This window comes from Dendrobates tinctorius, unplaced genomic scaffold (genome assembly GCF_039654945.1).
Source record: "Dendrobates tinctorius isolate UK_male_01 unplaced genomic scaffold, ASM3965494v1 ptg000326l, whole genome shotgun sequence".
Lineage (NCBI taxonomy): Eukaryota > Metazoa > Chordata > Amphibia > Anura > Dendrobatidae > Dendrobates > Dendrobates tinctorius.
In genome coordinates this window covers 4,131,285-4,146,572 of record NW_027361993.1, presented here as the reverse complement: position 1 = coordinate 4,146,572, position 15,288 = coordinate 4,131,285, and the positions used below count along the sequence as shown (strand labels likewise).

At 42.7% G+C, this 15,288-nt stretch overlaps 1 protein-coding gene across 1 annotated transcript in view; it reads right to left on the bottom strand.

The window, feature by feature from the left end:
• PRDM16 (PR/SET domain 16) overlaps positions 1-15,288 on the bottom strand; it is an 842,524-nt gene that overhangs the window by 426,419 nt on the left and 400,817 nt on the right. Inside the window, exon 3 of the mRNA XM_073561698.1 lies at positions 1,557-1,607. Coding sequence (XP_073417799.1) covers positions 1,557-1,607 — 51 coding nt within the window. The remainder of the gene's footprint in view (positions 1-1,556; positions 1,608-15,288) is intronic.

Below are 15,288 nucleotides of genomic sequence, written 5' to 3'. Positions count from 1 at the left end.
AATGTCCATCTAAAAGTAAAATTTTGTAGGAGATAAACTAGATTTCAGGATGGATTAATTTCTATGTTTCCTAATTTTAATTCGGACCTACTTTCATTGACGTAGTGTCCATAAATGAATCATAAGAGTCAGTGATAAGCGGTCATAAAGAAGCGCTTAGGAAGCAACCCAGGGGCAGACAAGGATGTCAGGTCTCCACCGCAGCTCCAGCTGAAAACCTCCAATGGATGATAGGAGCAATGAAAAAATGGAAAACGGTCTTAGGACAACTTATTTCGACGGAGGATCCGTCTTCATCAGGTGCAGTTTCTCGAAACGCGTTATGGTTTAAACCCATCTCTTGTCTGAGTCTCTCTCCTGCGCTCCTAAGACCGTTTTCCATTTTCTCATAAATGAATCATGTCTTTCCTAATTGACTTCTCATAGTAGTGTCAAGTCACTTACTATTTAGCAGGTCAAGTTTCGCCATGTCATCAATGTATAATCAGTGGATGTCCAACTGTTAGATTTCCACCAAACAGAAGTCACTTTTGTCCAGATGCCTGATTTAGTTTTACGTAGCCACATTTAGATAAATGGGACTGAGCTTCCAAGCCAAACACAGAGTTTAGTTAAAAGAAGCCCGGTGTCTAAAGAAAAATATGAGTGGTTGAACCATCACTGATCACAAAAATGGTAAGCTGTACTGGTAAACAGCTGGAAAACATCAATTCAAACTTCTTGACTGTAAATTCCCAATCTAATTATTTTGCTACATACCCACTGGTTGAAATTCCTCAAGAATAATTTGGAGCATTCCTATTGAAAGACATCTCCAACCACATCTAAGAGAGGTATTCTAAAGAACATCATGACCACTTCACTTAGAAGGAAGCTATTGTCAGAAAATGATCTATTGTTTAAATCAGGGATTTTTTATTAACTGCATTTTTGTGAAAAAAAAATTGCCAATTTTTTCAGTTTTTACTATCTATATTAAAAATAAAAAATAGAAATCTTTCAATTTTCACACTAGCAAATAATTTTTTTTAGACCTAATGTTTCAGGAAACAATAAATGTCCATAGGCACAATGGTCAGAATATTTCCCTATTTTTGGATTGAAGCATCTAATGAGCATGTAAAAAGACCCTTGTGAATGGAGGCTCAGCCGTGACATCATAAATTGTGATTGGGGGATCTTTTATCAGTTGTGTATAGAGGTGTTACTTATCATAATCCTGCCTCTAATGATATGGAGACTACTGAAAACTCTTTCTGAAAGGACAGGAAGTATGAGTCTAAAAAAGCCCCTGTAGCAAGTGTGTAAATTGCAAGAATGCTATTGTATCCTTTTTTTATTTTAATAAAGTTCATGATATGAAAAATGACTTTTTTTAAATACATGTAACAGAAAAAAATTTGAACAATAGGTCATTTTCTGATGATAGCTTCTCTTTAAGTAATTGATTGGAATTAACCTGAAATATATTTAATTACATACAGGATATGGGTTATTCATACATATTGGATTCATAAATTATTTGGTTGAAGTGAAAAATGAAGGTAATTTCCTACCTTTCTTAAACTGTCGTCTTGTGACGTCACTTCTGAATCAGGTAAAATTTGCTGTGGACAAAGAAAATATATATTTATTCTCTAGAATTTAGATTCACCATAAGTAATAAAAAAGGGAACATAATAATAATAGTAATAATGAAGAATAGAAATGAAGAAGAAAAAAAGAAATCCTAGTAGTAAGAACAAAATTAGTTTTGCTTATTTTTTACATTTTTTTTCTACCTTACTTTTTGTAAGTTTATTTTAATAATTCAGATTTCTCCATAAAACAAAATTTTATTTCACTGTGTAGATTTATGATGTAGTGTGACTGTCAGCATATTTGTGATTTCCAATCCATTTAATGGATATATCGATTTGGCCAGTGTATCTTGACGTGTATTAATGTAATCAATATCATTTCTTGTTATATATCTGTATTCAATATCTGCTACTTTGTGCCTAATTAAAGATTAGGGGCCGTAAATAATTTACACACAATCATAATTTACACACGTAGGCCCCGATTCATCATCGCTATTTCTCCTGGAGTCATTTGCTCTTTTTTAGTGACTTTAGTATTTGTGCCTTATTCTCTACACATTTTAACTTTTTTCTTTTCTTAAGTTTTTTTTTTTTCCTCGACAATTCTTCTTATCCATGTGTTTTAGACAGATCATGAAATGTGACTTTTACTAAATGTCGCATTTTTTTGGCGCCTCTCACTCCAGTTCTCCTCTGGAGGCGTTTTGAATTTGACGCCTTTTTGTGACTTTTTAAAGAATTTGTTTCTTTTGGTGCTAAAAAGTCTCAAAGGTCAGTGAAAGACAAAAATAAAGAGCATTTTTGACTTTGCACCAAATTAATGAAGAGCGTGAACCATTTTGAAGTGCATCAGCACATACTGAAAGTCAGAAAAAAAGAAAAAGTGACTTTAACAAATCGCAAATAATGAATCAGGCACAGTAACCATCATTCTCATATCGATGGCTTCGGCTGACCATCTAATATGCATGGGGGCCAAGAGCGGATGATTGTTGGGGAGTTGAATTGGTTGTTCGGTCTAAAAGTACAAGTCTAAAGTCACTCTATGTTACTGCAGACCTGTAATTCCTCACAGCCCATGCACTGCACAATGGGAGGAGTCTCTGGTGCCAGTGCCAAGAACAACGGTCATGTGACCACAAGTATACAATATGCATACTCAGCATTTTTGCGGTCACGTGATTGCTGTTTTCTGCATTAACACCGTAGAATTATCCCATTTTGCAGTGTGTGCGCTCTGAGAACTCACAAGTCTGCAGTTACATACAGTGACTGCAAACTTGTAGTTTTAGACCGGACAACCCCTTTAACGAACCAGCATGTGTGATTTTGGATTGCTGATCCTTTTGTTCTCCCTGATATAAGCAGCCCCCAGAAATGCCTGACAGTTGCTTTTTCATAGAGCACATATAAGCAATCAGACAGAGGGACCGCTCCTGTGTATGTGCTTCCGGCAGAACAATCAGCCAAGTCAATGTTCGGACAACATCCATGTAAGCTAGAGGGCTTTAATCTCATTCCTTTTTTATTAGGAGGCAGAAATCTTTGCAGGAACTTCCACTCCAGATAAACTTCATTATTTATTTATTTATATTTAACTAATATTTTATTTGCTCATTTAGCCCCATAATATTCCACAGCACTTTACAGACATCATTATCACTGTCTCCATTGGGGCTCACAATCTACATTCCCTATCAGTATGTCCAAAAGGAAACCGGAGAACCCAGAGAGAACATACAACCTCCTTGCAGATGCTGTCCTTGGTGGGATTTGAACCTAGGACCCCAGAGATGCAAGACTGCAGTGCTAACCAGTACACATGAGGAATTAGCCCATTGGTCACACAAAAGGGATAAAAGCAGGAAAATACCAGCAAAAAACCTTCTTACGTGGCAATACTCAGCCCCAGGACCCAATATGATTCCTGCAAAGGGATCTTACTCTTCGATGTTCACCATTCCGGAGTGGATGAGCAAGGGATGGAGAGATGATATGACAGTAACACCATGAGACTCGCATAGAAAAACAGTTTATACGTTAACATTCTTCAGCTGTAGTGGAAGTTGAATTTGATTATGTTAAGGAGACAGATCAGATCCGCTCCATTTACATGGTAATGTTATCCCTCTTCTTTACTCCTCTAGATAAACTGTCAATGATAAAAAGAGCTGTGAGATTGTGCGGTTTGATGTGCACTTTTCGTGCATCACATTTTTAGGACGCGGCAGGAAAACAAAATAAACTCTACTCCTTCTTCTTTCTATCGAATCCGCTAAGAAAGCTTTTACACTGTTTATATGATGTTAACACACATTTCTAAACACTTCCAAAAGTATACATTGTTTGTGAGCTTCATGTGTTTTAACTTAAAATCTGGTGAATGCTGAAATTCCTCCTTTATGTAATAGCGCCGCCCTCACCGGTCAGAAAACTTGCAGCTTATTCTGGTCTTCAATGACATTTTTGATCAAAATACATCCATTTCTGACTTTGTTACTATAGTTACTTTAGTTCATATAAAAGATATTAAATATCTGTTTAACTAATAAAACGATTTAGGTTCAGACATTGTTTGCAGTGGTTAAAGGAAAACATATGTTCCAACAGTTAAAGCTACAAAAACATTTGAGCAACTTATAAGTAAATACATAATTTGTGCTGAACTTAAGTAACATGTTTTCTTCTAAGCTCATAATTCTGCATTGGAGTTTCAAAAAATTGTCTCGCAAGCATGCTTCCTCTGGGTGCTATAAGGTTTCATCTAGGGGAGAATCATGAGCATCCTAGGGACAGACATATGACTTGACAGCTGAGCATTGTGTGCAGTCAGCTGCCAGGTCACATGTCTGACCACAAAAAGCTTACCCTCCTCCAATAGTTGAAATCTTACAGCACCCAGAGGGAACATGTTTGCGAAACAATTTTTGGAATTCCTATAGAAGTTAATAAAGAGCTGTAGAGTTGCAACCTCCTCAATTTTCTTGTAGCGTCTCATTCACAAGAAAGGTCATAGCCATAGGACCAGTATCTATTAAAATTGTATGGAATATTCTCAGAATATGCCATAAATTTCAGATTTGGTACAACCCCTTTAATTTTGGAAGGATATTAAATAGAAGTCCTGAAAAGGGAGCATAATCTGGATAACAGTTTCCTTTAAAATTTTTGAGAATGGTTCGAAAACTGCGAGCAGTGTCGCCCATCATCGGCGTTTCCAATGGAAAAGGGTGTAAAGATGGAGGGCTGGTGCCCTCAAAAAAATGGGTGAGGCAGAAGAGAAGGCCCCAACCCCTACTGCAGAATCTGGGGAAACGGGTGGAGCAGCTGAAGGAGACTCCATCCATGAATGAGAGGGACCAAGAAGAATTAACCAGTGTGGCTGAAGAGGAGATGCTATTACTTGCCGCAATGTAGTGAAAGAAGCGTGTCCTTCCATGGGAGCATCGGTGGACAAGACTGGGAGCGGTCAGTGTCCTGGGAGGAGAAGGGTCCATGTTCTAGAGGCTGGCAGATAAACAGGATGGAGGACTGGTTCCCCTTCAGACTGCGGGGAAAGGAGATTGCCGAGGGCTGGAACACCGTGGATGCGAAGAGGCCGGAGTCGGAAGAAGTGATCGAGCATCCCGGTATGACACACAGCCACCTACAGTGGTTGCAGACTCTGCAGATAACTAGAGAGCAGCGGCACCTGAAGTGGAAACAGTGCCTGTGGTTGAATCACGGGAGCCGAAGGCTCCGGGCATGCCGGATCCACCATTGGGGGGAAGATGGAGCAGAAAAAGTAGTGGAGAGTCTTCATCCTCCAACGCGTCGTAGTTCAGGGCCCCAATGCGGCTCATTATTCTACCCGCAGGCTTATTTTGATTGACGTGGATTGACTTTTGTCTTTAACATGAAAGAAGTTGTGATGGTTGCACAAAATGAATGAGACTGTTCTGCATCTCCTGAAGGGACAAGGAGCCATCATGGTATGCACCCGATGTCGGTGCAGTTGAGTGTCGGTGGTGTCCTGTCCGGTCACAGTTAAGAGGCTTTGTTTCTTTTTTTTTCTCTCCTCCAAATTTTGTTTGTGCACCATTGCGCACCCCCTGCTGGATAACGGGACTGGAACCCCGAAGGGGTTATTTACAATGCACTGTATCTGTTTTCATCCTGAGCTGTCTTGAATGATCCCATGATTTGCTTAAGGAGGGAGGGGGAAGATCATGTGCTGGAGGGCCAAGGAGTGAGCCGGGGCAGGACTGTGAGAACTCTTGCTGAGTTGGCCACTGGCCAGTAAATGTGTTTGACGTAACTTTCTGTGTTTCATTCATTCCAGTGTTGGGATACCCGGAACAGGAAAGGACTGGACCACGGGCTTGGACTGTTGCATACCTTATAGGTACGGGTCCCAGGAGCAAAGGAACCAGGGTCCGTCGGACCCATGTTAAAAAGGAACTTGAAATCTTTGTTCCAGGGCCCCAACCAAGTGGAGCCAGGGTCACGGATGACCCACTGAAGTTACCAGAGGCTGTGTCAAATTTATTAATGTTGTGTAGGGATTCGACTCACTCAGGAGCCACGGGAGTCGATCAGGAGGCACGTTCCTTTAAAAGTTCATAGGGTTTATTGCTTCATAACCCATAAAGCAGCACATAACACAAGGAATAGCCTTTAGCTCATGCGAAAGCAAGCATAAGTGTCCATAATTTCAGGCTCAGTCCTGGAGCCTCAGCAAACACAGGAGACTTATCCGTCCTCACATACAGCCCATATCCACAGGTCTCACCGGGTCAGCAGCCTCAGCACGTGGTCTTTAGGAAGGTAGCACACCATCCTCCAGCTAGGTCTGCCAGGACCTTTCACATGGCCCAATCAGATCCATGCATTCTCTCATGTGACCTACTCTGGTCACCTTATATGGTCCTAATCCACGCCCACTGGATCACATGGCTATGACCTCATTGCAGGTCCTATATCAGATTCACACCCATTCACACACATACAGCTTAGTATGGGCGGTTTTAGACCCACGCCACTGGGTGGGTTTGTAGGTGACTGGTCCTGCCCGTCTCACCAGCCACCTGGAAAGCTCTCCCTGACACAGTGTAACAACAGCTCAGCAGTACCTCTGCTGATCAACACACATATTCAAGCGTCAATCCCAAGGCCACCCACCTTGGGATACATAACTGCCATTTGCCATCCTATACCCATTACCACAATGGATATGCCTGTATGCCGTCCTGGGACACCCACACAGCGCCCCCTAGCGGACATAGTGGTCACTGCACCACAGTTGCTATATGTAATATTAAAGTATAGAATGTATTTTAACCATTTTAAGGTTGCAGGTGTCGCCATGGTTGGTGTGACAATTCTGCTTCACGTCACTTGTTTTACCTATTGCGTTATTTCTGTGCTGTTTTGTATATACATATGTGATTCTTCAGATGTTGTATTAGTCTAACCCAGACGTGGGCAAAGTGCGGCCTTGGGGCTGGACAGCCATGGGGCTGGAAACCTGAGGTCCACGGGCTGCACCGTGCCCGCCCGCTCGGTCGCTGATTCCCAAAATCAGCATTGGTGGAGGAGGGGCCTCTGGCCACTACCTCCACCAATGAATCCAATTAACCTGATTGCAAGCAATACCACAAAGAAACGGTAGAAAATAAATAATAAAATAGAATGTGATTTAATAAATTACCATTTCTAACACTTTTCAGTGGGTGCTAATGGAAGAATGGTAGAACATTCGAGAAAAACTTGCATACCGAACCAAAAGAAAACCCGAAATTATGGTCAAAGAATAAAAAGTAATGAAAAATATTAAATAATAAATAATAAATAAAACATAAATGAGATTAAAATATCTTTATTTAACAATAGTGGTACATATATATAAAAAGCTTTGTGTGCTCAAACTATTTAAAATATATACCTATACAGGTTTAATAAACACAAAGGTCCTCATGTATCAAGCATGTGATTACACCCTCTATATATTTGCCCTATAAGGAAGTGACATGAAATATATAAGGAGCTAGGACCAAATGTATCTAGGCTCAAAAGAAAATGACTGTGCACAAAAAACAAAATATAAAGGTGTAATCTAGCCAACAGCAATAAAATTTCAACCAATATATAAAGTGCAAAGTGCAAAATAGCAAGAGAGGTGAAGGAGGGCAATTGAGGGTGTATACCTTTAAGGACCGCTGGTGAATGAGCAACACAGCCTCGATGCGCATTTCGGAATAAATCCTTCGTCAGGGGCTGACGAAGGATTTATTCCGAAACGCGCGTTGGGTCCTGGCTCCTTATATATTTCATGTCACTTCCTTATAGGGCAAATATATAGAGGGTGTAATCACATGCTTGATACATGAGGACCTTTGTGGTTATTAAACCTGTATAGGTATATATTTTAAATAGTTTGAGCACACAAAGCTTTTTATATATATGTACCACTATTGTTAAATAAAGGTATTTTAATCTCATTTATGTTTTACTTATTATTTATTATTTAATATTTTTCATTACTTTTATTCTTTGACCATAATTTCGGGTTTTCTTTTGGTTCGGTATGCTCCACCAATCAGCATGTGAAACAACTGACGCGATGACATCATTTCATCATGTCAGCTGTGTAAAGCCGGAGAGTCAGTGCTATGGAGGCAGAAGCAGAGGCAGGGCCGCTGGGAATGGGACCGAGGTGAGTATGTGGTGTTTTTTTTCATATGTATGAATATGGGGGTGAACATGGGGATTCTATGGGGTGAACATGGGGATTCTATGGGGGTTGAACATGGGGATCCTATGGAGGTGAACATGGGGAATTAATTGGGGTGAACATGGGTATTCTATGGGGGTGAATATGGAAATTATATGGGGGTGAACATGGGATTCTATGGAAGTGAACATGGGGATTCCATGGGGGGGTGAACCTGGGGATTCTATGGGGATGAACATGGGGATGCTATGGAAGGGAACATGGGGATTCTATGGGGGTGAACATGGGGATTATATGGGGGTGACGAACAGCACATGGTGATTCTATAGGGGTGACGTACAGCACATGGGGATTCTATGAGGGTGATGTACAGCACATGGGGATTTAATGGGGGTGACATACAGCACATGGGGATTCTATGGGGGTGACATGCAGCACGTGGGGATTCTATGGGGGTAACATGCAGCACATGGACAGGCTATGGGAAGGCTGTATACTGTCATGCAGTATATAGGAAGGCTGTGTGGGGCTCATGCAGTATATAGGGAGGCCGTGTGGGGCTCATGCAATATATGGGGAGGCTGTGTGGGGCTCAATCAGTATATGGGGAGGCTGTGGGGGCCTCATGCAGTATATGGGAGGCTGTGTGGGTCCTCATTCAGTATGTGGAGAGACTGTAGGGCTCATGCTGTATATAAGAAGGCTGTGTGGGGCTCATGCAGTATATGAGGAGACTGTGTGGGGCCTCATGCAGTATATGAGGAAACTGGGGCACATGCAGTACATGGGGAGGCTGTGTGGGGTTCATGCTGTACATGAGGAGGCTGTGTGGGGCTCATTCTGTACATGGGGAGGCTGTGTGGGGCTCATGCTGTACAAGAGGAGGCTGTGTCAGGCTAATGCAGTACATGTGAAGGCTGTTTGGGGCTCATGCTGTATATAGGGAGACTGTGTGAGGCTCATGTCATATATAGGGAGGCTGTGTGGGGCTCATGCCATATATAGGGAGGCTGTGTGAGGCTCATGCCGCATATGTGGTAGGCTGTGTGAGGCTCATGCCGCATATAGAAAGGCTGTGTGTGGCTCATGCTGTACATGGCGAGGCTGTGTGGGGCACACGCCATATATAGGGAGGCTGTGTGGGGCTCACGCCATATATAGGGAGGCTGTGTGGGGTTCAAATGTGGCACCCCAGGAGTACAATTGCCACAATGGCCTTGCCTCCCTCCAGGGGGGAGTAATGTCATGCCTGAAAGCAAAGAAGGAATCCCCTTACCAAGTAGTTCCAGCATACAGCACAGTACCTGCTCCAGGCCAGCAGGGGGAGCTCTAAACCCGAATTCAGGGGGGCTGCTCTCTCTGGTCAGGAAGAGGAAGTTAGTGAGTAGTTGGTGACTGAACTGTGTTGAGACAGGATGTGTGGAGAGGAGCTGGGGGACAGGAGATATAGCTGAGCTCACCCCCAGTCTTGAGCACCAGAGACCGGGCCCCAGATCCCGAGCTGTGTGGGTGCTAAAGCCTCAGCAGCAGAATCCGGAGGGCAGAAGACCACAGATCCTCTGTCCCCAACTGATACTCGATGACACAGCAGCACGTGTGAGACGAAGACGCCAGATAGGAGCGATCACTGAAGCAGGCTACTGTTGCCTGTCATGCGATTGGAGTTCTACCTAAGTAGCAGAAAGAGAGAAGAACTTGAATAAAGTTTACAGCAGCAAGTACCTCAGAGAATAGTGCTAGAAAGGAGGCCTCCCAACCCACCTGAATAAGGAGATTCCCAAATTGCTTTCAGGCTGACCGACTCCAGAACCATCTGTAACCTGAGCCCTGGACTGTACCTGCACAGCTCAGTAAAAGGTAAAGGAAACTGCACTCTGTTGGGTCTTCTGAATCTTTCCTGCGTCACCTGCCCTGCACCTAATTCACCTCCAACATTATGTTTGATATCCTAACTGCCCTGGGACATAGCTCTGCCTGTGGAGAGCTGAACCAACTCTGCTGCATCAACAACTGTCCCAGTGGACTGAATCTGCAGCATCAGGTAACATCTTTATTGCCGAGTACCACAGGTGGCGTCACAAACACTTTATGATAAACTTTATTCCCTTGTAAATATCCCTTTAATTGGATGCCCAGGGCCACGGACTGGGTTACTGCTGCTGTGACACTTCCCCTTTAAGAAGCGGCCCAGTACAGAGTATCCCCACTGCCCTGGCGGGTGCTCCACATGCTGTATATGGGGAGGCTGTGGTGTGAGGCTCATGCCGCATATGTAGTAGACTGTGTGAGGCTCATACCGCATATGGGGGGGGCTGTGTGGGGCTTATACCGCAGCAGGCTGTGTGAGGCTCATGCTGTATATAAGGGGCTTGTCGGGTTTAAAAAGATATAGGGGGGTGTCAGCATACCTAATTCTGCTCAATATTAAGTGATACAATTAATATTAATACATTAATGTTGAGTAGAATTAATTTCAAGCTATTTGTTCGGCCCTCCATAACAGTCATGTTCTCTCATGTGGCCCCTCAGGAAAATTAATTGGCCACCCCTGGTCTAGCCTGATGAAGAGACCTGAGTAGTCTCGAAAGCTTGCAATTTGCTACCATCTTTTCAGTTAGCCATTAAAAGGTATCAACCACTGAGGACTCTCGAAATATTTTGCTGTTTATTAAAGTTCAACTGTTGGAAAAGGACCTCTTCTCTGTAGTGATTTGCGGAGCCTACGTGATAGCAGCTGAAAGGAATTTGACAGAGCCTGGGAGTGTGCTGTGGTGCATGTCACACATGCTGTACAAGGAACTTTAACTTTTCATGAGCAAGGTGCCAGGGTGCTCACTGGCTGTTGTTTAGCGGACTCGCCCATGGCTGCCACTCCGTGCCACCTTGTTGCATATCAGTGTTAGAAGATTGTCAAGAGATAGAGATGTTCCTTCTAGCTCTCCAGTCTGAACACTAGATGAGTGTACTGAGTGCTGGACTCTCATGGGTTGTTTGATTTTAGGGTACAAGTCTACAGTCACTACATGTAACCGCAGACCTGTGAATCCTCACAGCGAGCACAGTGCACTCTATCAGGATTCTCCAGCACCAGTCCCAGGAGTTGTGAGCGTGTGACTGCAAGTATGCGTTTTGCATACATGCGGTCATGTGCTGACTAGACGTGTGCGGCCTCGCTCACTGCAAGCGAATTGAGCAAGGCCAGACATGTTTAGTCGAAATGTGGCCGAAAGTATGCAAATCACATACTTGTGATCACATGACCGCTGGCACCAGAGAATTCACAAAGTGCACAGTGCACACGCCCTGAGAATTCACAAGTCTGCAGGCACATAGAGTGACTGCAGACTTGTACCCCAAGCCTGGACAACCGCTTTAACCAAGAATTCACTAAGTAGGAACTGTATAACAAAAAATTGATCTTGTAAATTAGACAACTCATTTAAATGGGTTGTCACAACTTCTTAAAAGGATAAAATTGCAAATTGCTTTTAAAAACAAGGAAGTTTGCAAATTACGTCTTATAAAAAACATGATCTTTTCTCAAGAATGGATGGATTTTTAATTGCATTGTTTACTGCTTGGCTGCAAACCACATCACATCTATAGTCTATCAGAGGTGGCCAGGCTCCTAGGCAAGGAGCTCAGTGCCAACTGGCTCCTTCCTATAGAGCTTGATAGCGCTGCTCTGAAGTTGGTTGGATCACTGGGGAGCACTTTTAGCCCCCAATCCTGGGCTTCTGCGCTCCTCCAATGTTGCAGGACTGCCTCCGCTTGTGGCATCAGAGTAGTAGTGGCTCATCAATAACGCTGGTCTGAGCTGTCAATCAATCAGGAGCACACTGGCCCCCGACTTAGAATGAGGCCTGGAGGCAGAGCAGTGGTGAGCTCCTGAAAACACATAATTTGATAACACAATTAAGACATTCAATGATGTGAAAAATTTTGTCTAAAAAATGATGAAAAGGAACAGTGTCTGATACCAGCGATTTGCGCATTCTCCTACACTAGTTCAGACTTGAGTTTCACACTGATCAGAGAGAATATTGAATCCCTCACAAGCCCTTCCTATGACCTTTCTTTCCACAAGTAGCTTTTGCTGAGCAAGTTTTAGTGTTTAGGAAAAAAAAGAACTTGCTCTCTGTCCCATTCAGTACTGGAAGCTCTCCATTCATCCCCTCCCTTCTCCAAGTCAGATCCTTACAGCAGTTTGCATTGTTGTCAGTGACAAAATATAGCAGGAGCCTTTCAGGGAGTCAGTGTATAAAATTACAGCACCTTCTCTTTTATCTTTCCAAGTAATTAACATAATCATTGTTTAATATTGTGTCAGGTGGGGTCAGAAACAGGCGGGAGGATCCACTGTAGATTATATCGCTCAATACAGTGTGATTATTCATGCAACTGGATAATGCGTAAATTATAGGGTAACAGAAGGATCTCTATTTATCCCCACGCAGATAATGGATGACTATCACCTTGGCACATTGCGTCATAATCTGGTGATGCTCCATGGCTATAAGCATCAATGGGTAACTCCAAGGTGACCGATGGCACAGCAAGAGTACCATCTGGTAGTTAACCATTCACACTTATGGCCATGGACCCCATAGAGGTTTCACGTGGTCAGATCTCATCTGCTGCAGAAAGGACTCACAATAGTTACACAATAACTAGAGATGGGAGAATAAATTGGAATTGAATTCTACTCTAATTTACAAAAATCCACATTCGCCACTGGCTGTCATTTTTCTGAACCATTATTGCCCATCCAAAGGTTAAAAAATTCTAAGAATCATTATACTAAGCTCCTGCTCATCGTCCACCTCTCCAGCCCCTCCGCTAATTACTGCCAACCATCCGGTCCTCACCACATATTCAGATCCTCCTCCGCTCTCAATGCAATGTTCATGGCACCTGGGAGGATTTTGCGCCTTTCCGTTATTATGCCGATGACCTCCCACACACAGTACCCTCCCAGATACCATGACAGCCAGAAGTCCTGGCACAGTACCGGAGACATGAATATTCCATCATGAGCGGCAGGGGATCTGAAGATGCGGTGAGGACCAGATGGGTGAGTAGCAGAGAGGCGGAGAGATCAGTATAACTATTTTTATATTTTTTACATATTATGTTTATTATGTGCTAGGGAAAATAACCCAGACTTTAATAAGGAATGTTGAATTTGCAAAGAATAACTCCTCCACCAATTGAATTTCCCAGGAAATAATGCACGAACAGGCAAATTCGAAATTTGCCAGATCCGCTCATCTCTAGCATTGACCAATGGTGCATTTATCCTGGCTGAATACAAAGAATGAAATGAACACCAATCAACTGTATAGAAGTTGTTTGACGCTTGTTTACTGGCCTATTTTTTTGTCAGCATAAACAATCCAATAATCGGACGAACAACAAGAGCGTTGCTGCCGGGATGTTTACATAAATCAATAATTGATAACAAACGTTCCCATTAGAATGATTATTAACTCTTCAAAATACACATTTTGACCAATAAGTATATGGACTTAGTTGTGGGCTTTGATAACCTACTGGAAGCTTTGATCTTAAAGGGAACCTGTCACCTTTCAGGGCTTATCTACAGCATTCTCTAATGCTGTAGATAATACCCCAGTTCGACCTGTAAGATAAGAAACATAAGTTTTATTATACTCCCCCGGGGGGGGGGCGGTCCGGTGCGGTCCGGTCTGATAGGTGTCGCAGGTCTGGGTTTGGAGCCTCCCATCTTCATGCGACGCCGTCCTCCTGCTTTCTTTGTCGCTCTCCGGAATCACTCTCCTGCGCAGGCGTACTTCTCTGTCCTGTTGAGGGCAGAGCAAACTACTGCAGTGCACAGGCGCTGTGCCTCTCTGACCTTTCCCAGCGCCTTCGCATTGCAGTACTCTGTTCTGGCCTCAACAGATCCTAAAACATTTTTTTCTGGAAAAAAAAAAAGATTTCCCATAGTATAAAACTTCTTTAGCATCTTAGAACATAGCATTGGTTCGTTCCTCTGTGATTCTTGCTAGAAAAGCACATATGAAATTTTCAAATGGGTGTATCCGGTTAGAGATGTGTTCTAACACCTTCCACCACTGTCCGATGCTTACAGTGTAGGAAAACACTCATTTGGCAATGTGAATGGTCCCACTCAGCATTCAAATTATTCATGAATTTCTGGGAAAATACCAGCTGAACAACACAATGTAGAGATATAAGAGTTGTTATTTTTTTTAAGGGGAAATGCATTTTTTTCCACAACTGATATAACTGTGGGACATCCTATATATCTACAGATTTTCTCACACCTCATGATACTAATCACTAGAAAAGAAAAATAAAAAGCACAGGGCGCTCCACAGTGCAAAACCGTTAGGTAAAAGGATGTGACACACATACATTGGGGGAAATAATTATTGGATCCCTTGCTGATTTTGTAAGTTTGCCCACTGACAAAGATATGAACAGTCTATAATTTTAAGGGTAGGTTAATTTTAATATTGAGAGATAGAATATCAAAAATAAAATCCAGAAAATCACATTTTGCAGTCAGAAATAAGTATTTGATCCCCTACCAACCATTAAGAGATCTGGCTCCTACAGACCAGTTAGACACTCCTATCAACTCGTTATCTGCATTAAAGACAGCTGTCTTACATAGTCACCTTTATAAAAGATTCCTGTCCGCAGACTCAAGCAGTCAGACTCTAACCTCTACAACATGGGTTAGACCAAAGAGCTTTATAAGGATGCCAGGGACAAGATCATAGACCATCACAAAGCTGGAATGGGCTGCAAAACCATAAGTAAGATGCTGGGTGAGAAGGAGACAACTGTTGGTGCAATAGTAAGAAAATGGAAGAAATGCAAAATGACTCTCATTCGACACCGATCTGGGGCACCATGCAAAATCTCACCTCGTAGGGTATCCTTGATCATGAGGAAGGTGAGAGATCAGCCTAAAACTACACGGGGGGAACTTGTTAATGATTT